This window comes from Tyto alba, unplaced genomic scaffold (assembly GCF_018691265.1).
Source record: "Tyto alba isolate M040663 unplaced genomic scaffold, T.alba_DEE_v4.0 Super-Scaffold_44, whole genome shotgun sequence".
Taxonomy (NCBI): domain Eukaryota; kingdom Metazoa; phylum Chordata; class Aves; order Strigiformes; family Tytonidae; genus Tyto; species Tyto alba.
The window spans coordinates 5,876,248-5,899,461 of NW_024881320.1; the positions used below are offsets into that span (position 1 = coordinate 5,876,248).

At 35.4% G+C, this 23,214-nt stretch overlaps 1 protein-coding gene and 1 long non-coding RNA gene across 6 annotated transcripts in view; one reads left to right on the forward strand and one right to left on the reverse strand.

Annotated features, from left to right (window-relative positions):
• Positions 1–23,214, forward strand: part of GLT1D1 (glycosyltransferase 1 domain containing 1) — a 60,226-nt gene that overhangs the window by 9,550 nt on the left and 27,462 nt on the right. For 4 of the 5 annotated variants that reach the window (XM_042805143.1, XM_042805144.1, XM_042805142.1 and 1 more), the window contains exons 2-7: positions 2,390–2,538; positions 5,166–5,271; positions 9,250–9,301; positions 14,289–14,325; positions 15,487–15,543; positions 22,082–22,114. In XM_042805143.1, the coding sequence (XP_042661077.1) occupies positions 2,439–2,538; positions 5,166–5,271; positions 9,250–9,301; positions 14,289–14,325; positions 15,487–15,543; positions 22,082–22,114 (385 nt within the window). In that variant the 5' untranslated portion in view covers positions 2,390–2,438. The remainder of the gene's footprint in view (positions 1–2,389; positions 2,539–5,165; positions 5,272–9,249; positions 9,302–14,288; positions 14,326–15,486; positions 15,544–22,081; positions 22,115–23,214) is intronic. The other variant, XM_033008121.2, reaches the window with a different exon arrangement.
• Positions 1–23,214, reverse strand: part of LOC116965346 — a 72,718-nt gene that overhangs the window by 3,199 nt on the left and 46,305 nt on the right. The window lies entirely within an intron of this gene.

A 23,214-nucleotide genomic window follows, 5' to 3' on the forward strand; every position in this document is an offset into this window, starting at 1 on the left:
TTGATTCAGGGGCATCTGTGACTTCACAGACAAATCAGCCTTCAAAAAAAATCTCCTGCAATTGCTTTGCAGCACCCTCTTATCATGTTCCTCGATAACAGCATATGTGTGAAAATCAGTCTGCTTTTTTTTTTTTTTTTGTTATAAAGATGAAAGTAATGTAGAAAATATCAAAATACCACTGTAAATTCCAGTAATTAAATACTACCCAATAACTCTGCTTCTACACAGATATATTTCCATTTATGCATAATCTGAAGTCTGTGACTAATCATATTGAACTCAATGGGATGTTTATGGGATTAAGGCCTATTTACACCTGGGAATTTGAATTATTCTGGGAATAATTTGGTAATTTTTCCTTCTTAGGCTGTATGCAAATTTTTTACATGTTCCTGAGTCATTCTGTGTAGAAAAAAAATTGAAGTAATAGAGGTAATCCACCATTTCTGAACCTTGGAACACTTGAGGGAGTCCCCCTCTATTTACTGCAGAAACAGCTGTCATTCACCTGTGAGATTTGGAGCTGTGGAAACTGTGGAGGAAAGGAAAAGTATTAATTCCTAGTATATTAAAAAAAAAAAAAACACAAACAAAAAAAAACAAGGAAACAAGGACACTTTAGGTCAATATTCATATTTCTTGATTCCTGATGTCCTGAGAGAGTTATTTTCAAATTAATTGTAACATGCAAACATACAGCTTGTACATGATAGTGATTTATGGTAATTGGAATACTGATGGGAAAAAATTCTTTTAGACTATTTAATGAGCACCTGTGAAATTATGGAATGCATGCATGAGCATCCCGAGTATTTGCCTGAGAGATTTTCTTTCCACAGCTGTTAGATTTGGGCATCATTATTTAGATATAAATTGAGAGCCTCTTTCAAAAGGCAAGCAGGTACTTGGTACAAGTTCATGGGACAACTGATGTAAATAATTGCTTAACAGTGTAAATAAGGAGCTTACAATCTGGTTGTATTTTATTATATATTAATACTTATAAGTTATTGGGTTTGCTTCGAACAGTGAAGTTAAAAGTAAAATTAGTTTATTTTTAGAATGAGGAAGAAATACAGCACCATATGTTGTGCCAGTGGAGCTCTGTCTGATATAGTGCTAATACATTCCTTCCAAGGCCTCAAGACATTTTACAACATTTTTAGCACCAATTTCTTCAGTAATGAGTAACTTCTGCAGGACAGAAAATTACATTCCTTGTGAGGATATGAAATGATCAGGAAAGGAAAGAGCTGACATTATCCAAGAAGCTATTGAGTTAGCAGGATTTTAATGCCAGAACAATTAATACACTATGAGAAATAAATCAGCTGGAACAATATGCAATAAGCAGAACACATTCTTGTGGTCTTTTTGTAATATTGAAAATGTAAACACTACATGTCAGCAGATACAGTGTGCTAGTTTCTATCAAAACATGAATTTTCTCCTGTATGTCTTTTTGGCTGATGGCATTGGAAACATTGATAACTGATTCTGGTCTCAGTGGGAGAAATTATGAGCCTAGAGTATAAAAGAAAAGAGTAAAACAAAGCTCATCAAAATGCCTAAAGTAAAACTCCTTGTAATCAATCAGTTTCTTGACTTTGGCAGGCTTTGAATCGATGTTTTAATAAGAGGAACCACTGTATGGAAAGGTGAATGAGTAAACTGACACCAGAGTAAGGGAGGGTTGTTGTGTTTTTTGTTTTTGTTTTTTTCTTTTTTGCAATTGAGATTTTTAAAAAGACTGTGAAAGTATTTGTAATTACTTCTGTGTAGTTTCTTATACTGCAATTACCCTGTGCCTGTTTTACAAATGGATAAACTAAGACAATAAGCATTTAAACCCACAATCAAACAGGAAGGGAATACAATTTTCATTCTCCAGTGTTATTTATGTATTAATTTTTGACATATTCTGTATATTTAATAGCATTGATTACCTAGACATATTTGCAGTTTCTTCTCTCAGTGGCCTTTCTTCAGAACAAGGATCTGAGAATCTCTAAAACCAAGGTGTAACACACTCAATTCAAAAGGAGTCTTTTCAGCATATTAAACCGAAGCTCGGTCAGGAAAGATCTTGATCATACTTTGCTTCTGATTTCCAAAGGTAGTGGTTGATGCTTTGTAGGCTTGGGGCTTAAAATGGTTGTAGATTATGTTGCTTGGGAGCATACCTATGGCTTCACAATGGTGAGGTAACAGATATTTTCCAGGGGGGAAAAAACCCATGGTTGCTTGAACAAAATTAGCATAAAGGTGAATGTCAGAGCAAAAATTAAGGAAAAACATTTTGATTAAACTTATTTAGTATAGTGGCATGACTGCAACATTAACAGTATCTTTTTCTTTTCTATTTCTATTTGTTCCAATAATGTAGGAATCATCTATGTGCTGCAGGTCATGTCTGTGTTCTTAAAGATGCTTTCATGTATGAAAGTCCAACAGAAATAGCAAATCTAACCATCACAGACAAGTTTGATGCAGCCCTGGCCATTCATCTTTATAAAGGAGGCAGACTTCTGCAAGGTAATCCTCTTTATATTTTGTAATAAAAATACATCTTAAAAAGATACTGAAAGGAAAGAGAATGAATACAAACAGTTATAAATGGCTATAAATGTATAAACGCACACATAATGTAGTTATTCTGTTTATCCACTTCAACAAATGTTCAGAAATGCTGAAAGTCTTTCTCTGTGGGAGATCTGATCGAGAGAGGAGAGAACTAAATAAATGTACTACTAAAGCACATAGTACATTTCATAATTAAGTACTTTAACTACATTAAGATAAGAGCATTATATTAACATTAAGATACTTTCAGCAAATGTGTTCTTTCAGAGGACAATGGCTTGGCTAAGTATAGTTGAGGTCAAACAGAAGGAAGCAGAGAGGCTAATTTGATTTTTCTTGCTCAAAAAATGAGTCAAGGTTTTTTGGACATGGAATAACTTTGAGATGTTGTTCATGCTGGCTAAACTGTAGGAGGCAGGATGTTATCAGACAAATAATAATATTTTCTATTGTATCTGGCCATGTAGAACAAAATTTTAGCCTGCCATTAATGATACACTAGGAGCATTGGCTTTCAAAATTGCAGACACTGTCGCCTCCTGAAATTGCAAGTGTGTATCCATTTTTGAGATCACCTGTATATTGTACAAATCTATTCACTTGGACAAAGGCACATAATTTGATACTTTCATCAGATCTCAGTATAAGTTGTGTTGTGCTAGTTTTCAGACTTCAGAAGTCCTCCCCACAATTTGTGCTAATGGGTTTTCAGAAAGCCTGAATTATTATGTCTGGCATGCTTTTTGTTTGTTCTTTCATTTAGTAATGAGGAAATTAGCAATGCTAATAAATCCTCATCTTACAACTCACTTAATTTTCAAATATAAATGTGAAACATATATTTTCTGTCTTTATCAACATACTTGTTTCATTCCCCATTTGCTTTAAAGATTTTCTTATTTGCTTGTTTTTAACCATGAATTTTAATTATGAGAGTTCACTGAATTTAACCCATCATTTCCTCCCACCATCTAAGGCACTGTGGGTAGCTATGGAAAGTGTCACCAGTAGTTTTCATAGCCGTGAGCATTCAAGGTCAGTTATATTATTTCTCAAAAGGAAGAACCTCCACCAACACAATAACCTCTAGTGCCCTGTTCATTGGTCCAGTTCTGAGGTCAGTGTTGACTAGTGAGTCCTTGATCCCTCTCCCCTTACATCCAGTAGCAAAAAGGAAAAAACAAAGCATATTTTCCACCTTCCTTGATACACAGTGTGTTGTGGCAATATTCTTGTTCACAGTCAGAAGGAAACCTTGGCTTCATCTGTTACAGCTAACAGAAATCTGCAAAATCCACAAAATTGGTCACCTTAATGACAGGTTTTGTAGATTTACTGGAGACTGTTTATTTTGCAAAACTACAGTCCCATTTGGAATTTAAAAGTATGTTCTCCATGTAGTAATTAGCTACCATGAGGTTGATATTTGATAGCTTAATGTGGTGTAAAACTGGCTACTTCCTCGGTTTCAGTGCTGAAACAATCAACAGTAAACATTATTGTCTGCTGTCTTGATTAGTTTAAGAAGAGAACATTACTGGTAACTTGTCAGTTACTAAAAATAACCTGACTCCAAGTAAAGAAATACTGTTAGAATAGAGTCTTGCACTACTGTTGGCTTTTGTATTTTCATCTAAGTAGTCTTTGGCCTTGTCCATGTGAGTCTGGCCACTGTTAGCACAGAAATGCTATGCTACCCTGTTTTGGTGGCTTTACCTTTATGCAAGTATGAATTTATTCTGATGCTGTGTATCAAAACTAGTCTTTTACAAGAGTGCAGACACCACTAGGATATATATGATTTTGTTGATACTCTAAAATTTGGATGTTGATAAGGTCTTGTGCACAGACTATCCCACAGACCACACGCCTTCCTCTGTTCTTATGGTTCTGAGCACTGTAAGGCATCCTAAAACAACTTTCATAACTTGGGCCATCGCAGAAGGTCTTGGAACAACGAGTTATAAACACAGATCCATCTTTTGGTATGAGATTAAGCAAAACAATGGTTTTGTTGCAGGATTACATATACTGCCTTATTTAATTTGGTGACCTTTTCCAATGGTGTGGCTCCTTCTACATTTTCTGTAGCAGTAAAATCAGCATCAGTAGTCAATATTTTAAAAAAAAAAATTCAGTAACCAACTTTACAGGCTGGTCACCCAAACCACTGCACTGAAATGCTTGAGGGGGCAGTGAATAAGTGGTGGAGACTAGATACATGGGACCAAACTTTGCAATATTACATCTTATCAAAATGTGAATAACATTTAAAAGATATATGCTGTTTGGTGGGCTGCCAAGAGTAGAAACTAATTGATTGTTTTTACTAAGCATGGAAAAGGCAAAGAAAATCTTACAGCTACAGTACTGACATACTGTGAAAGTGCATAGTTATTGTATGGGGTTTTTCAGTGCCAAAACCATAAAAATTCAAGTTTCTCCAGGTTTCTTTTTCAATGGCTTTTGCTTACATATGTGATATAGTATTATCAATAAACTTTTTCACTCTTGGTGTCTGCTTCTAGTCATTACCTTGACACGTTGGTCAACTTCTCATCATAGTCATTGCTTCACAGATAGCAGAATTCCTTTTGGAATCATCTTTGGGGGGACAGATGTAAATGAAGATATCAAATGTGAAGAGAAACATCGGATAATGGGAGCAGTGTTAAGAGAAGCCAGGTAAAAACACGCGTGGAAAGTTTATGACAGGAAATTGCATGTTTGTAATGGCAGATCTTTTAGGAACTGTCCCGTAAATGCTTGCAATCACTGGGAGATGTGTAGGCCAGTGGACAAAGGAGACTACTTGAAATCCCTGTGATCTCTGTATCTTATTTTATGATTCAGTGATGGAGGTAGAACAGTTTCTTCATAACGTATAGGCTATATGCAGTCTATTCATTTTATATTTCCTCCATTACAATTCTTTCATCGTATTTGTCCATGTAGGAGTTGGCAGAAGTAGTGCTGAAACTTGGTTTCTTGGGCTATGAATTTCAAAGACTCAAATCACACTAAAAGCTAGAGAAATCTTTGCTCTTGCTAACTAATCGTGTGCTTGGTCTACTGAATCATAACTATTTTCTAGAATAATAGAACTATACATGTGACGAGGATATAAAATTCTAAGGCAGGTAAAAGAAATGAGAAGAATGATAGCAAGAATACCTAACCTGGTATTTGGCAGTATATTGCTCTGTCAAATAATCTGCTTTATGGGTAGACATTATAAAGACAGCCTTTGATGGTTAGTATAACTGTGGACTGTAGCACAGAAAGAAGAATCACTTTGTGGAAGGATATGAGAAGGATGTCTTTTTGGTGTCAGTAAGTTGCTACAGCAGGTCACTCAGCCTCATGGAATTATGGTGTGACTTGAGTGGTCTGGAGAGTCATCACTCCAGGATTGAGCTTTGCATAAGTGAAGGAGTCTCCGAGTGTACAAAGTGAGATAAAATTTAAGCATCTGGTATGTCTTATCAAATTCAGTGGTACTGCTTGCATACTTCCTCTAGGAGAGCTTAAATACCTTGCTGAATGAGCTTTCTCAGGATGCTATCTCTGTTCATTCATCACAGCATTCTAGCTAAGACAGATAACTACAGTAGTTCAGATATGGCACTATGGATTTTGGTTCATGTTAGCAATGAGGAAATGCATACAGAATCTGCAGCAGGCTTGTATCTTTTAGTTTTATCTTTGCTAATACCACTACATGTTCTAGCTATTATTAGCTAGCTTAACGCTGGCATAGATATGCTGTTCTGTCTATAGTGCCCATAAAATGTGGTAGGTAAACAAATTTTAAAGACAGCACTTAATCATGCTCATTGAAAAATCATTAGGGCATGTTCTTTACATCCTAGTGTGGCTTGTAGTTGAAAAGCAACTTAAGGCCCCATTCAAGACAAAATTTATATACTTGTTTACTTTTGATACCAAATAATCAGAATTCTTTAAAACAGATCTGAAGGAAGAGAAAAAAAGATATATGGTGTGTCAGCTAAATTTCAGCACTGCACAAAATGAAAAGTATATAAAAACAGAATCACTGAGTGTGTCCATTTGATTCAGTTCTGTGTTTAAAATATGTCACAAATACAGATAATGTAGCTCATGCAAAAACTGTGCTTTACTGAATGGGTTTTTTTAATGATAATTAGCTTAGGAACTTGAATTATACTTTATCAGCTTGGATTTCCTATGATGTCTCAAAATATATTACTGCACCCTTATGCAGGTCATGATATTTACTTAGCTACAGGAAAAGTAATTCATTTTTCTAGAAGTTATTCTGAATGGATCTCTTCTCCAGTATTATCGCTAGTATTATTCATTGCATAGTTATTAAAGCAAACATTGATTTTTTTTTTCTTTATTGATTGTAGGGTTCTAAGCAGAAAGTATCATGAGTTGTAGATTACTTGTCCAGTACAATATACCGCCATATTCCATAAAACAAAGTATTGAACACTGTCTAGCTTTATAATGAGTGTTTCATTTTTAATCAAATTCCTCTAAACGGTAGTTGTACTACTCTAGGGTATTTTTTTATATTGAACAGTATTTTGTAGACTTAGGAGCAACAGTTTTTTCTGCTTGTTAATGTGTTGGATTGAAAGTATAATTGCAAAAACTGGAAAGGGACCATGTGCAACTTGACAAAACAAGCATTTTCAAAGGCTTTAATAACCTTAAAGCTGTCAAGTTGTATATGTGTATATGTGAAATTCATTGTAGTACCATAAAGCAGGTACTAGGAAACAAATGCATGGGAGTAAGGTTTTTTTTTCAACAAACAAAAGTAATTCAGCATTGATGACTTCTAATGAATGATTGTGATTTCATGTCCTCAAATTATAACGTAACATCTCCAATGAAAAAGCACTGTTCTGGTTGTGATTTAGCAATGTGCTTCATTTCTAACCATTGAGATGTCATAGGGTTGGCTCAGGACAGAAACATTACATCAGTTCTATGGAAAAGAAACACCAAATCATAAGTGTAATATGTGATAATTCCTGTTTTATATTCAGTATCTATAAAAGAAATTTAAAAAAAAGGAGTTTTGCTGAACAGACACATTACATCTCATATAAAGGAGGCATTCAAACATTTGTATTCCACAGGACTGATAGTCTACAGAAATGGTCCCATTTGTGGTTCCAGTTAACACTAAAGTTCCATTTAAGAACAGTCAAAGCATGTGTTTATATTTCATCACAACTTAAAAGCTACATTAAAACCCAGCATGTTCTTAAGATCTCTTGTGAACAGGGATTCTTTATTAACTCTGACTCCATAAAAATAATCTCATATGACTTCTTGGTATTACACCAAACTCCCAATAGGAATAACTTGTTTGTCTGGTACATTTAGAAATCAGACTTACGTGGCTGAAGTCTCTCTGTAGTGAGACACTCAAAAATGAAAACTGTTCATATCAATGCTGCTTTTAAATGGTCTCTGACATAACTCTTCTGTGGAATCATAGTGTACTACCTACATTTCTCAAAGGCACCTAAGTAGAAGTCCAGATGAGTCATTATAAACAGCCATAAGGGAAAAAGTGGAAGTCAGCTTGGGAGCAGAATTCTTTTCTCCCTCCCAGGTGAAAACCGTAGCCATTAAGTTATTCAAGTACACTTTTGTCTGCTGCTTCCTACTTTGACATTAGGATTTATATACATTACAGAGGAGGGGAGGAGTAGATGTTGTTTGTATACTGTTCTACAGTTCATTCATTTAATTATGCTTATCATAACAAAGAAAAGTCTAAACCAGAGAACAGTCAGAATGCCCTTCTGGCCGTATTATGCCTGGCTAGCGTGATGGGCTCTTTGCCTGAAGTGCTGACTATGGTATCTCTGGTAAACTTCTGGGCACCCAATTCTTCCCTATTGTAAAGGAATAGCAGGTGTCTAACTCAGCACTGCAATTCCATCTCCACTGCAGATGCCTAACGTTCAGAGCTACAGAGCTGAGTGTCCCAAGTCTGTGAGATTCCAGAGCTGAAGCCCAGACACTGGATTATCTTTCTTATTTTTTAGTTTATTTAATTCTGACATTTTTCCTGAAGACGTTTTGGTCTTTCAGATGTTTGTTTCTTATTGATGTCTTTGACTACTTAGAAATAAGGAGACAGTATGGGGGAAAGGTTTAAGAAAATCCATCTGCTCATTTGAATTAAACTCAGTTGCAAGGGGTTGCAAATAGTGGGACTGCGTATTGTCAGATAACAACTGTATGAAACTAACTGGACTTAAGATCCCTTCTTACCTAGCCCTCTGGTTGTGAAGAGGACTATTGCAACTTGCAATGTGGTAGAAGCAGGAAATACTAACTCACTACTGCAGCTGTATATATTAATCTAGATAAACTGGGGCATGTTCCCATTAGTTGGGTTTTCTCTTACTTTAAGAAATCCTCACTTTAACTCCCCAAGAGCTCTAAGTTGTAAAGCCTGAAGACATACCATTTGTTTTACCAGTACTTTTTGGTAAAACAAATAGAAAGCCTGCTTTCTGTCTTTCCATTTATAATAATTTTTATAAGCCTCTGCTGTTTGTTCTTATATTTTTTTCTGAAGTACTTTTCTGGTTTTATATTTAATCACTTTAAGCAGATGATCCCAACTATTTTTGTCCATCTAACTAGGTTTGCAGTAGCTTTCACGATGGAAATGAAGGAACTGGCAGCAGCAGAGTGGGTATGTTTACATGATGATGGTGATGCTTTATGGTATTATCAATTATGCATTCTCCTAAAATGTTTTCTGAATAATGCTAAAGAATCATAATAATCTTCATATTCTCTATTCCTATTTTTTCTTTCAGAGAAAGCATTTCACATCTGTGTACATCAACAGGTCAAATAGATCTGGCATTTAAAAGCTGTTTAGTATTTGAAAAGATTATACAGCAGTTTAGGAAGTACTTCTCTGTAACATTTAAAACTAATCATTACAGTTGTTATCAAGTCTTTCTTGATGTCATATGCATATATTGTTTCTTTTTGCATCATTTAATAAACTTTATGTTGCCAGAGTTCCACTAAACAGCTTTACTTACAATAAAGATTCTGGAATAATAATTTGAAAGTGCTTGTTTTGTCAACACTGGAAATAGAATTCATTTCTTAAGGTCAACTGCAGAGCTAAAATTGTAGTTAAGCTAAGCCCAGCAATATGTTATATATAGCCCTGTTGACCAGGCCTTGGGCGATCTTTGCCGCATAAATAGCACTTAACTTACTTAAAACTCATATCTCCTTCTGAAAATAAACCGAAACACACTGTGCTGAATTATATATGGAAAAATACTGAATAAAATTATTTTCATCAAACAGTATAGTGGTTAATTACATTTGACAGTGTATTTTAAGGACAGTATTTATCCAGCAAAGAACTGGCAGTAATAATGGTTTGTTCTCTTTTTCTTAGTTTAGTTGGTGCCATTGCATTTGCTGTGTTGCAAATCTACTTCAGACATGCAGTGCAATTCTTTTTAGTATCTAATATGCTTCAGTTTGAAAATAGACTGCGTCAACATTTACACCTTTATGTGGTTGAGTTGATGGCAGACTGCCAATGGAGAAAATTGAGACAAATCCTCAAAGTAGACAGTCCTCAATCCTGGTTTTCTGAAGAGTGCAGTAAGACAATATTAAGAGCTGCCAGTCCTTTGAGCACGAGGAATGCTTTTGGGTAGCTAACTTCGTGGTATTTCTTCAATTATAATTTGCATCATAATATGAGTATTAATATACCCTTGCTTAAAAAAAACACATAGAGGTAGACCTTGCACAACAGAACAATTTAATATTCAGTACTTTGTTTCGGTATGAATTGTTTGGTTTTTTTTTTTTAATCTATTTGCATTAAAAGAATACATAAGCAGGCATAGGAGCTGGTATTTACATTACAAATATAACTTGCTTTTAATAGTTACTACAATAGACATAGACCTGTTGGAGCGAGTCCAGAGGAGGCCATGAATATGTTCAGGGGGCTGGAGCAGCTCCCCTGTGAGGCCAGGCTGAGAGAGTTGGGGGGGTTCAGCCTGGAGAAGAGAAGGCTCCGGGGAGACCTTCGAGCGGCCTCCCAGGGCTTAAAGGGGGGACAGGAAAGGTGGGGAGGGACTCTGGATCAGGGGGTGTGGGGATAGGACAAGGAGTAACAGTTTTAAACTGAAAGAGGGGAGATTTAGGTTAGACATAAGGAAGAAATTCTTCCCTGTGCGGGGGGTGAGGCGCTGGCCCAGGGTGCCCAGAGCAGCTGTGGCTGCCCCCTCCCTGGAAGGGTTCAAGGCCAGGTTGGACGGGGCTGGGAGCACCCTGGGCTGGGGGAAGGGGGCCCTCCCCAGGGCAGGGGAGTTGGGAATAGGAGATCTTTAAGGTCCCTTCCAACCCAAACCATTCTGTGATTCTATGAATGAACTTCATGATGGGTAAACATGAAAGGACACAGCTCCTGTCATAGATCTTATGCAAGAAAAAGACAAAAGTAACAGAGCGTAAGGAGAAACAGACTTGAACTTTGAAATCCTTTTGAGATTAGTACCTCAAATGTTTTTAAGTACTTTGAATGATTTTACCTAACCACCTTTGTGCTCCAGGCCTATGAGACTCACTCAGTGTTTTGGAGAAGTTTTATGGCAGACAGGGAATTGGAGGCAAGTCTGTCAAGTCGCAAACTGAAATAGAACTTGTTGGCCTGTGTCTTAAATGCTGGGGGTTTCAGTTCTTTTTCCCACTGTATCTTCATATAAGGGGTAATAGCAGATGTGACACATTTACTTTCAAACAGTGAAGAATATGAATATATCTCCGCATACCTAAATCACAGAATATTAACACTTTTTACATATTAACTCATACTAACGTGAATTGCATTATTCCTCTAATGTGCGCTTTACTATTTAGACAATCAATTAAGATTTTAAATTATGAACATGTAAGCAATTGCACTGTGCTCAAGGGCTGTATCCTCCAACAAATTCTTTTCTATTACATTGGATAAATTATTTTTAATTATGAAGTACATAATACAGCTTTTGTAATAATCTGTATTCCAGTTGAGGCTGAAATACTATAAAAGATCTTGTGCTTACGGTCAGTGTTTTATTTCAGTAGTGTAGGACTGGTGCATAAGAATTACCCAAGCCAGTTTTATTAGCATTCAATTTCATTTTTCCATTTTCCTCAAGACCATTTAAAATAAAGAACATAACAGAAAATTGATCTATAAAGGGTGACTATATCTATATGCCCTGTTACACAGTATTCCTTCTATTTTCTTCTTGATGATCCAAGCCCTGTCAGGATTATATTTACTCACCATTAAAGGTCCATGAGAGCATGAAACCAGATGCTTAACTTAAGCTTATTTTTGAAACTTAGTGGTTTTAGGAAACTAAAAGCATATCTTCACCCACCAGAGTCTGCGGCAGAACTATGCAGTGTGTCAGCTATGGAGGCACAACTGGCTTAAGCTGCCCGCTGCCCCATCTGCTTTTTTCCACCTTCTGTTTTGCTTCATCTATGTCCTAGCACAGAATTTCAGCTATACCACTTGTCCTGCAAATTTAAATTCTGCAGTTGGCCTCCAGCTTGCAATGCTGTCTCTGCTGTTTGCAAGAATTTTTTTTAGTACTGGAAGATCCAATACAATTTAAAATGCTACTTATTCATAGGCAAGAGAAGTAGAAAGAAATGTTAAGTAATAAAATAACCTATGGAACCATTTTTTAAAATTTTATATGCTTTGAACACAAACGTTCATATAGCTTTTGAAAGATAAAGTCCATAGAATATCCTTAGTTTTCCACTGTAGCATAAATAATGTTATTTTTTCCCCCACTATATTTATGTGTGGATTTGCTGCTTGTTCATGTAGTTTTTGTGACTTAGCTAATTCACTCTGATTCTCAGAAACAAGCTCATTTCCGTCTGTGAACTGCTTGTTGATGACTATTCACTTATTTTAATAACCTAGTTTCTGTTCATTTCTTTTTCCAGTTCATTTTTAATAACTAAAATAGACTTATGACTGAGCAGTGGACTGGAGGGGCAGTCACATAGGAGTAAAGGAAAATCAAAATGTTTGCAAGTAAAAAAAAAAAAAACTTTCCTTGGCTTCTTATTTCACAAGTTCTCTTCCTGCCTTCAAGTCATTATCCTGCAAGCGTGATCTCACAATTTGCTAAGAATGGGATGGGAGAAGTGAAGGGAAGACTGGTGTGCAGCTTGACGTGGTGCGCTGGTATATGTGATGCTCTGCCTTGGTTAACTCTGGCTACGTTATTCCAACAACTTTCCACAGATGCAAGTCTGCGTAGCAATATTTAGCTTGAAGAGTTCAGCAGTGTATTCCACCATTTAAAGGTGAAATGGTTGGAGGGGCAACATAGTAGAAAGAGCCAGGGCAGGCAAATAGTGACTCAGAGAGTCGCAGCTTGCTAGGACTGTGCCTCTCTACATAATGATATTGGCACTGAGGAGGAGGCAGGATTTAGTCTCAAGATAGCAAAGATGGTGCTGTAAAGAAGGTTGTTCGTTTCTGGATGCTATGATGCTAAATTAAGCAATAGTATTAGTTGAAATTCTTGAAAGAATATAATTTCAAACTGAAACACTCAAGGTTATTTTGAGCAAATTGTTTAGAGATTACACCAGTTGACTAATACCTTCCTTAGCTTACTCCTTAACAGGTATTGCTGCCAGTGCTTTTAGATCAACCAGGAACTGTCTGAACACGAAGCTTTGTGCAAATACTTTCAGCTCAAAAACTTCTGCTTGTTTGCTGGGTAGTGTTTTTGTTTTTTTGTTTTTTTTTTTTTTTTTTTTGTTTTGTTTTGTTTTTTGTGTGCTTTTGTTTTGTTTTGTTTTTTTCCAGTGTGAAAAGATCCTAAGAATATTTTGATGCTTTCATGAAAAAAATGTATTCCACAAATTCGTGGTTGGAGTTATAGAAAGATATTGAAACAGGAACTTGCTTATTTAATCAACTGAATTAAAGAACTAGCATAGTAGCACTTCAGGAGTAACTTTGGAAGTGTGGCAATTACCTCTTTTGCTATAGCTACTTTAAAATAATTTCTTATGCAGTTTTTATTGGAGAACATTCTGCAGTAACTACTACTGGCCAGTTTTCCTGTACAGACAACTCTACATATATTTGACAGCAATTTTTAAAAATGTTAGAGATAAATTACTTTTGTTTCATGACTGATGTCTTTAAAAATTCCATTGTGGATAAATGTAGACTGGTTTTGAAACCAACTTTAATTTTTCTTTCAAGACTAACATTTTTGGGGAACTAGGGTTGTTCTGTATTTGAAAATCTTTCTATTCTAGGGAAATATTTTAATTTTCTATGCAATAGGCAGGTTGATCATTATAAGAAAGGATACAGAGATAATCTAAAAAATATGTTTGTACTAACTTGGTAGTTGTGTTAATTGCAAAATTGACTAATTAATACTGTAAATTTTCATTGTAAATGTAATTTACTTTGCTGATGGTTTGCTTTTGGTGTTATTGAAATGTATCTTTCTAATACTCTATTTGATTTTTAATAGTCAAAAGAAAATCACACTGATATGCATTTTGTTATACTAGTTGGGGTTTATTTGAAGATTAAACAGAAGTTTTATGGTCAACTATGAAAGTTACTTTTCTTCTCCTTCTCTTTAAAGCCGGATGCTAGGAAGAAAATATATGTCCAAACTCAAGGTGAGAGTTTTGAAATACTGACTAAGGCATTGCATTTATTTGAATCATGTTTTTAGTATCTGTATGTTTATGTATCTGGCTTCTTTGCCCCAGAATTATTTTGCTGAAATGGGTATGAGGTTTGAAGTCCTGGTTCCACTGAAGTTCAGCTTTTTTCCATTGACGTTAATTGAGGCAGTATTTCAGTCTCTTAGCCTAAATTTTCAACTCAATTGGTGCTTTAAAAAAAAGTTTTCCTACATGGCTTACAGTAGGAATCTGAAAGGTAAGGTAACACTGAGCTTTCTCCAAAGCATATGGAAGTTTTGATGCTGAATGATTATTCTCTGAAACTCCAAATTCCTTTAAATGCTTTAAGTTGAGTTCCCCGGATAATGACACCCAACAAGTGTCTAATCCAAAGTATTATTACTTGAGTAGTCTAGGGAACACTCAACTCAGCATTTTAGATCTGATTTCTTAAGCTACAGCTCCTGATTTTATTTATCTAAAAATAACTGTATACAGATTTCAAAACTTCCATTTTGTATATTTCACTTTCAAAGAAAGTAAAATTATTTTCAAAATTGTTATGTTGAAATAACTTATTCTGAGGTCTGTTGAGCCCATATTTTGTCTATATTTAAGTCCCTTGTGAGGTAATAGTTAATGAGATTAAATAAAATCATTTCATTAGTAAAATAATTAATATTTAATTTAAGGCAAAACATATTAATTGATATCCAGTTTAAATTAATATTTAGTTTTTATACAAATTTAATTTACTTTCTTTCCTTTATTGTAAGAACTTGGGTTTCAGTTGACTTGTATCTATTTTGGAATAATATGCTCCCTCAGGCAATATTAACTCATATGTAGATTTTTAAAGGCCAAATTTGGCATGGTGTAAGTGTGTTTATTTCCCTGGGTTGCTATAGATGTTCATACACTGTGTGATTGTGCAAAATTTTTAATTGAACTTCAATCTGATGATCTATGGAAGGTTTGTGCAGAAAAGCTGACATTGTTGGGATGGCAAAAGCTTGAGATGAGAACAGCTGTGTATGGAATTCAGTGTGCTTGACAGAAATACTGTTTTCTTAGGGCAAGACTTCAAGAACTGTAGTGCAGCCATCCAGGGAGCAATCAAATATATTGTGTTTCTCTTTTTTTTCAACACAGGAATTAAGACTACACCCAATGAAACATTTGACTGGTATAGATTTCTACAAAATGCAGGTAAAACTCACTTTTTTTCTATATTCATTTTGTTTATTCTTAGTAGATGTCAATTATGAAAGAAATTTAGAATATGAGGGTTAACTGATTATGTAATAAAATGACTTAATGATATTAAAACCAAAAAACTCTAATATTAGATTCAGGCAGAATATCTATCAGATTAGTTTGGTTAGTGAACTACCCAGACTGCCTCCAGATTTTTGGTCTGTCCAGGGCTGAATTGACCAAAATATAAAATGATCATGACATGTGGGTCAGTGTCCCTTAGAAGGTAAGTTAGACCAAAGCACCAATACCTGAGCATGCTGTGCTTTACAGCTGTGTGATAGATACTGCGGATGTCTTTTGCAGAAGAGCAGGTGAGGTGAAGAAGTGGCGAAGAAGGGAAATATGTGTTGATGCTTTATTACTTGGTCTTGTTCTAGAGCCTGTCTCTGTTTTCACCAAAGTAATGGTGTGAAAGGCAGATGACCTAATTTAAGGTCACCTGATCTTGGCAATGCTTTAATGGCTCCAGGTGCCTTTCCCCAAAAGAATAATGTGTAGGCATTTTACTGTGGTAAAAATATTTCAATATTATATTCATCAGTCTGATCTCTGATAGTACAGCTGTTCCCTCTGTTATAAATGAATCCTCAGTAGTCAATTGCTTTATCACATCAGTAAATGAGTGCCATTATTCAAAACTGGTGTCCAATTTTAAATTGAGCATTGTGAGGTTATTTTGTTCTCAGTAAATCACAGCACACAAGCACAGCGCCACTAAGACTAATACTTTTCTGAAGTGAAATGATTTGTCACTTGCTAGCACAGCCTTAGTGTTGATTGGATCTCATGTCTGACCATTTTATGATTAAAAGAGCAGTCAACAGATTGAGGAGGGGGAAGCTCCCCCTAAACTGCATTTTATCTAATATATTAGGGACAGTATTTTGCCTAATGTGTACTAATGCAAAAGTGCGAGATATTTCATAATGTACATGAAAAGCAAAGTAAAATGTGACTCTGACATCTGTGCCTGTTAAATAATAACTTGAAAACTGGCATCAGATTATTCAGTATTGTTTTTTATGACTGTTTAATCTCATCTATCTTATCCGTCCTGTCTCTATGTCTGTGCCTGGTGTCAGCCTACAATTTCCACTTCTTTAATATTGCACACGGAGGCAGGTTTTTTGGCTGTACCTCTGCGCTTACCACAGACTAATTAGGAGTTCCCACTGAATTGCTTTTCTGGGGATTTGCAGTTTCAAAATGTTTAAAATTCTACTAAACTTGGAGCAATCAGTAGAAAACTATCAAAAATAGAAGGCGGTTTTGCTCAGAAGAATATGATTTTGATCGTGTAGGCTTGCACAATGAAGTGCACTTCAAAATATCCCTAGTTTTTATGCAGATAAAGCTGTCCAATCTCGTTCACCTCATTGCATTTATGATTTTTTTTTTCCCAGAATTTTTTTCATGAAAAGAGTTCTATATCATATCTAAAGGAATTTAATGATTTTTGTGGGACATATTTCTCCAGATATCTTGCCTGCATCTTTAGCAGTATCCTTGAACATTTGTCAAATTCAGGATTCCCAGGACTGAATGTAAAGATACAGTACATGCCCTACAATGCATATTATAATACGTTTGAGGCATTAGTGTTAAACGTCTGTGGTGATCAGGCCATACATTGTCAAGTTAGTCTTTAAAATGAAATAGGCTCTTCGGAATATTTCATGACTTTTTTTCACAGAACAGACTTCTTATGAATATTCTTTGTACTGATTTGCTTTCAGTCACAGAAAAGCGTTAACATTTGACTCAGGTTAAATATAATACCAGTATATACATAGTCCCTTTAAGTAATGGCTTCAAAAAGAATTTAATGGTAGATTTGAGTGGCAATAAATCAAATAATACATTTTACTGTGTGAGAATTGCCCACGCCCCCAGCCCCCAAATGTGTATGGTACTAAACCGAAAGCTAAGGAATCTCAGCTTTTTTAACATTTCATTTGATAGTTTGGGTCGCTAATCTAAATAGCAATTGCCTAATACAAACTTACGCAGTGCTGTGAAAGGGTTTTTGTTGTTATTATGGGTGCAATACCATCTCAGTACAAAAACCATGGAAGTCATATTTTTTCATAGTCTCATCAGCAGACTTGAGAGTTGCAGAGGTGATGTATATGTAGTGTTGGTGTGCTAGCTCCTAGCTGTAGTATTTTCATAGGCTGACTGTTAAAACATTTATTGGCTAAATTGACAAAAAAATAGATTTTAAAATTAAATTTGCATTCTGTTTAACAGTCAGCTTCACAGAGCTTGTCTTATGTGGATGAGAGACTGTCAGCAACAGTAGTCAAACCAAAAAGCTGAACCAAAAGTCAAACCAAAAAGCTGTGCAGATTTTAACACAGACTTCAAGAAGGCAATATTTTCAGTATAGTTAGTAACTCAGATTATTTAGGGAGGTATTACAGCCTGTGTCACTCTGGAGGTTAGACCAGATGATCAAAATGTTGTTCTCTGACCTTATAATACAGGAATCTATATACAGCATAAACAGTTTTGTTAGCAGTTTTAGATGCCTATCTATAGACTTGAGAGACAATAAAAGTTCAGGCTTTTGCTGTAGATTGATTCACAGAAAATGACAGGACAGTCTAAGTAAATGTGAAAACTGAGACTGATCTTCTCTAACAACTCAGCCCAGAGATGCAGCGTAGTTGCTTAACATCGCAGACAGGCTTGATGTCATCATACCGTGATGAAAGGCTCCTTTTGATTTCACTGGAATGTGGTTGAAGCTTGTAAGATGTAAGCCCTAATAAACACATAGACATTGTGATATTAGAAGATGTAGATAACTAACACAGTCTATACTAATAAACTGAGAAATCTTGTTTTCCCAACAGATAAGATTAAAAACTGGTTTCTCGGAAGGTGACATTGAATTATAGGAGCAGATGCTTATTACACTATCGAATAAAATATGCATTATACTTCTGTAGTTTGATTTTTCTACTCGGATAATTTCAGATTCATAGCATGGTTATTTTCAGAGCTTGAAAAGTTTACATAACTTGTCATGACACAGGCAGAATTTTACAGAGCCATTATGTTTTCTTAAAGCTATGCTGGAAAAAAAGAGCCACATAAGAAAAATTAAATAATAATAGTTTGTGCAGATATGTTGCTGACCATAGAAATAATGATATGATAGCATCAGTAAACTGTGTTCCGCAACAGATCTGAAAGCATAGAGCTTTCCTGCTGTCTGATCTGTTAGAAATAATGAGAAACAGGAGAAAATAGCACTGCTGGAGAATTTTGCAGTCTGATTTTTCTGGATTAGTAGCCCCCCCTCCGAAGCTAACAGGTTCAATTTAACTTCTCTTGTCTTCACAAACATCGCAACTCTAGCAATTGTTCACCATTGAATGTGCATAGCAGTATAAACACTTTGGATATAGTTATTACCTCCACTTCCCCTTAATTTCAAATAAACAAATTGCTTTGTAAAATAAAAGCTCAAATTCATAAAACATTAATAAATGCTTGAGATCTGCAGGTGGTTAAGTATGTTGCTGAAATAAGACCTAATTGGACTAATTGTCGAAGTTCTGTGTCATCAGTGATTTCAACTAAAGAAACTTCAGAGTCAGTGTAAAGTAAGATAGCATGTTGAAGCTGTACTGCAGTAGGACACCACCATGTCAAACAAGCTGGAAAACTTGGCTGGTCTGAGCAGCTTGTTTTTAATAGTTGACTTGTGAAAGAGAGACAAAATCAAACTCTTGGTGCCAAGAGACTAAAAGAGCTAATGTATGATATATCTGCTGTGCATAGGGAGATGAACTTAATAACTACGAATTGGAAGATTTAGAGTATCAAAAATATATGCCAGAGTTAGACAAAATTATCTATGTTTCAAACTTAAGAAAATAAAATAACTATCTTAGAGACTGACATCTTGGCAATAAACCTGTGGATTTCCTTTTCTAGATTAGTTAATACTTTCAGATGCATAGGGAATGCATAGTTGAACAATTTTCAAGCCAAGTAAAAGACCTGCTGTGGTTCAAAGTGAACAGAAAGCAAAATGTGAGAGGTTATTCACCCTCACCACTTTGTCATGGCTTAGATTTTTGTTTCTGAACAAAACCAAAAATGGATGACTAAGCCCAAATAATGTGGACTTGGTATTGTTCTCTAAAGGTCCATACAACACAACAGTGAACTTGAAATCAGGGGTTAGAAAATTAAGCTTAAAATATTTAATCATCCTTGATAACAAATGTTTTGACTGCATATTGTTGTTTTCATGTTTCTAGGCAATCTTTGTATCCTAAATTATAACCTATGTCATATACTTGATAAAATATACTTGATAAAATATACTAACCTCTAGTACAAATTGGATTTTAAGCAGCAAAGGAATGAACACATTTTGAGAATTCTGGCTTTGTGAGGTTGTTGGTTCAGGTCCAAAATAATAACTTTGAATGAAAAATCACATTGTTCCTTTTTTATATTTTTCTCTTTTCTAGAGGTTTTGAAAACACCCTACAAAAGCACAGTAAAGACTTTTAAATAACAAAAATATTTTTCTTAATTTGAGCAAGTGGTGAGAAAATTGCTTACTTAAGGTGTTCTCAAACTGCTTCTTTACTTCTCAGCAAGCTAATGCTTGATATTACTCATTCACTTAGAGGCCTACAGCTTTTCAGTGAGATTAAAGATTTTCAATAATATATTTATTTTTACTGTACATATATGATTGCTACATTTTTTTCCTGGTACTACCAAAGAGGGATGGAGTGAAATGAATCTGCTCATTCAAAATCTGTTTAGATAACACTTCTACTTATTCTTGCCTTTCTTAGAAAAACAATGCCCTTACTAATGCTTCAGAAATGATTTAGGCTTTTCCGTTAGCTGCCTATGTTCATGTTTTGCTATCCTGGCATCTAAGTACAGATTTTTGTAATGGCCAAAGTGTAAACTACCATAGTAAAATAGTTGATGTGACAAACAGTTATATAGTTTCAGATGAGGAACAAACTAGGGGTCAACAAAATCTCAATTTCAGCCTATTTCCAGTGTTGCATTATGAAAATAATTTCCACTTTTAATACACTCCATTCTCCCATTCTGTCTTGCAACTGAAGACCTCAAAATAGTTTACCAAAAGTTAAACTCAGTGCCATTGCTTCATGTCAAGCAATTATTAAACCTGCTTGCAGATGAATGGGTAAGTCTAGATGGTTAAGTCTAGATTTGACAAACTTTCTCTAGGCCATGCCATGACTCAGAATCACAGCCAGCAGGAGACATGAATCCTGAGCATTAATTACATTTTGTCTATTAGCCAATATATTTTATGCCAGGTTCCAATACTGTCAACAAATACACTAGCACAGCAGTTGGATACCCTTTTGATCCTGCAATTCCACTCTGAAATTTTAAGTGCCAATGCTACATTGCTGTGTTTCAATTTTGAGCAGCATAATACCACCTCTGCTCCATCATGAAAAAGGAGTTTCATGTCTGTGGGAGTTCCGTGTCAGTCTTAATCTTCCACTGTGCCTGTCTCATTTCAGCTCACCTGCAGTTCGTTATTATCCCTGTGGTCCTGTGTGGAATATCAGGACAGCATAACATCAACCTGATGAGAGGAATGAGGTTTTTTAATCCTATCAATCACTGTTCTTGTTTTGACCTCTCACATCTTGTTAAACAGGTGACCTGCTAAGCAGGCTCAAGACTGGCTTTGGCCAACGTGCATCTGTTTTTTATAGATAAAACCAATGTAACAAAACAGACCACAGCCGTAGACAAATACTGACAATGCATGTTTAAAGGAGCATCTCTTACTGACATTAAACAATTATTTTTGACACTGAAGGAGACGTTGATTACAGTGGCAAGACTTGACTTGCATTTAGTGCATAGTGATTCTGAAGGATGGCTGGAAAATATGTACCATGCATTTTTTTTTTATTGCTAGTGATTATGTACAAAACTTCCCATTTTGTATTTTCTTTGCGAAGCAAACAGAAGGATGCATGAGCTAAGAGATAATGAAGCACGGTGTGCTGTTTCAAATCTTTGCTTTTGTAACACTAACAGAAATGGGGAGAAACAGACACAAGCATTTTTTTGTTATTTGGGTGTTTGCATGTCACAAGATAGTAACACAGTGAATATATCAAAAGAGCAAATCAGGTGATTGTGCCATATTGATGTATTTCCATTTCAGAACCAAATCACACAAGGTGGTACTATCTTATTACAGATTAGCATATCTTGGAAAAGCAGAATGATAGCAAAAATTCACATGCTGAAAGTCTTGTTTAAGCTCAAGGAAAAAGAAAAAATTTTTTTTTCAAATACTAGTTTTCACCCAGCTGATGGCTATATCTGGTAAAGGCAGCTATTGCAGTTACTCTCTTAATATGTTCCCCTTTTCAGTCTTCTTGTAAGGACAAAACATACTAACATGATTGCTTTCTTGTACAAATGGTTACTTTTTTTTTCACAGCAGGAGTGCTAGCAAGGCTTGAGAAAGCAACAGGTGGGAAAACACTGATGCAGGCATCATCTTGATGTGTGAATTTAACCATTTTCAGTGAACGAGCAGAACACTAACAAGATACACAAGTGCTGCTGAAGTTTGATCTTAAGTAGACAGAGAATGAGTAAATTCCTAGCACTAAACAGTGGCAGTGATGTGCTGGTAATGCAGTCTTCTTGGGGATGTCTTTATATGCTTCTAAGTGGGTTGAGTGGGGAAGGTGTGCCTGTAAAAATGAATTATGTGATGACTAAGATCTATAGCATACAATAAAATAAAACTACAACTGATTCTCACTTCACTAAATGGAATGGCAGAGGAAAATCCTTTTTAGACTAGCCCTTCTATGACAGTTTTTAGAAACACCATGTAGGATCCAGTCTGTGGTCCAGTGTACCAAATATCTGCTGTTTCAGATAAAAGTGCGTAAAATTTCATTACAAGTAGGGTTTTGTAAAGTTGCATAAAGGGGATAGTCTACAGTGAGAGTTCAAGCTTGTGAATGTCTTTTCAAAGTAATAGAGGTCAAATAGTTGGGCTATTTTAATTAATAAATGTTATTTTAGGTAATTTCACTACTGAAATAATTAGAGGGTTATTGATGAGATTCTTGGGAGAAGTACCTTTAAATGCCACTGGAACTGAATGGCAGAATCCAAATTATGAAGGACAATTACTGTCTCTGGGTCCAATTTCCTGTTTCTTTTTTGGGTTAAGGTTTTCATACAGGAAGCAGAATGCTAGTCAGGACTGCACAGAATCAGTCCATTAGGGCTTTTCATTGTCAGAGCACTTTATACCCTTATCTAATAAAATGAAAAGACTGAAAGCTATAAGATAGAAACAAAAAGATGTTAAGAGATAAAAAGAAACAGTTATTTCAAGCATAGTTAATGTTGATTAGGGTACTGTCACATCAAGAGTGCAATAATTTGTGAGAACAGGGAGTCCTGATTTCTCATCACTGTCTGACTGAGCTTTCAGCACTAACTTTAAGTTTGTTCCAAAATAGCCGGAGCTGAACATTGATAGGTGGGAGATCATGATTTAAAATGAATATTTGTGCCATATGTATAGTTAAAATGCAATCTGAATTTTGC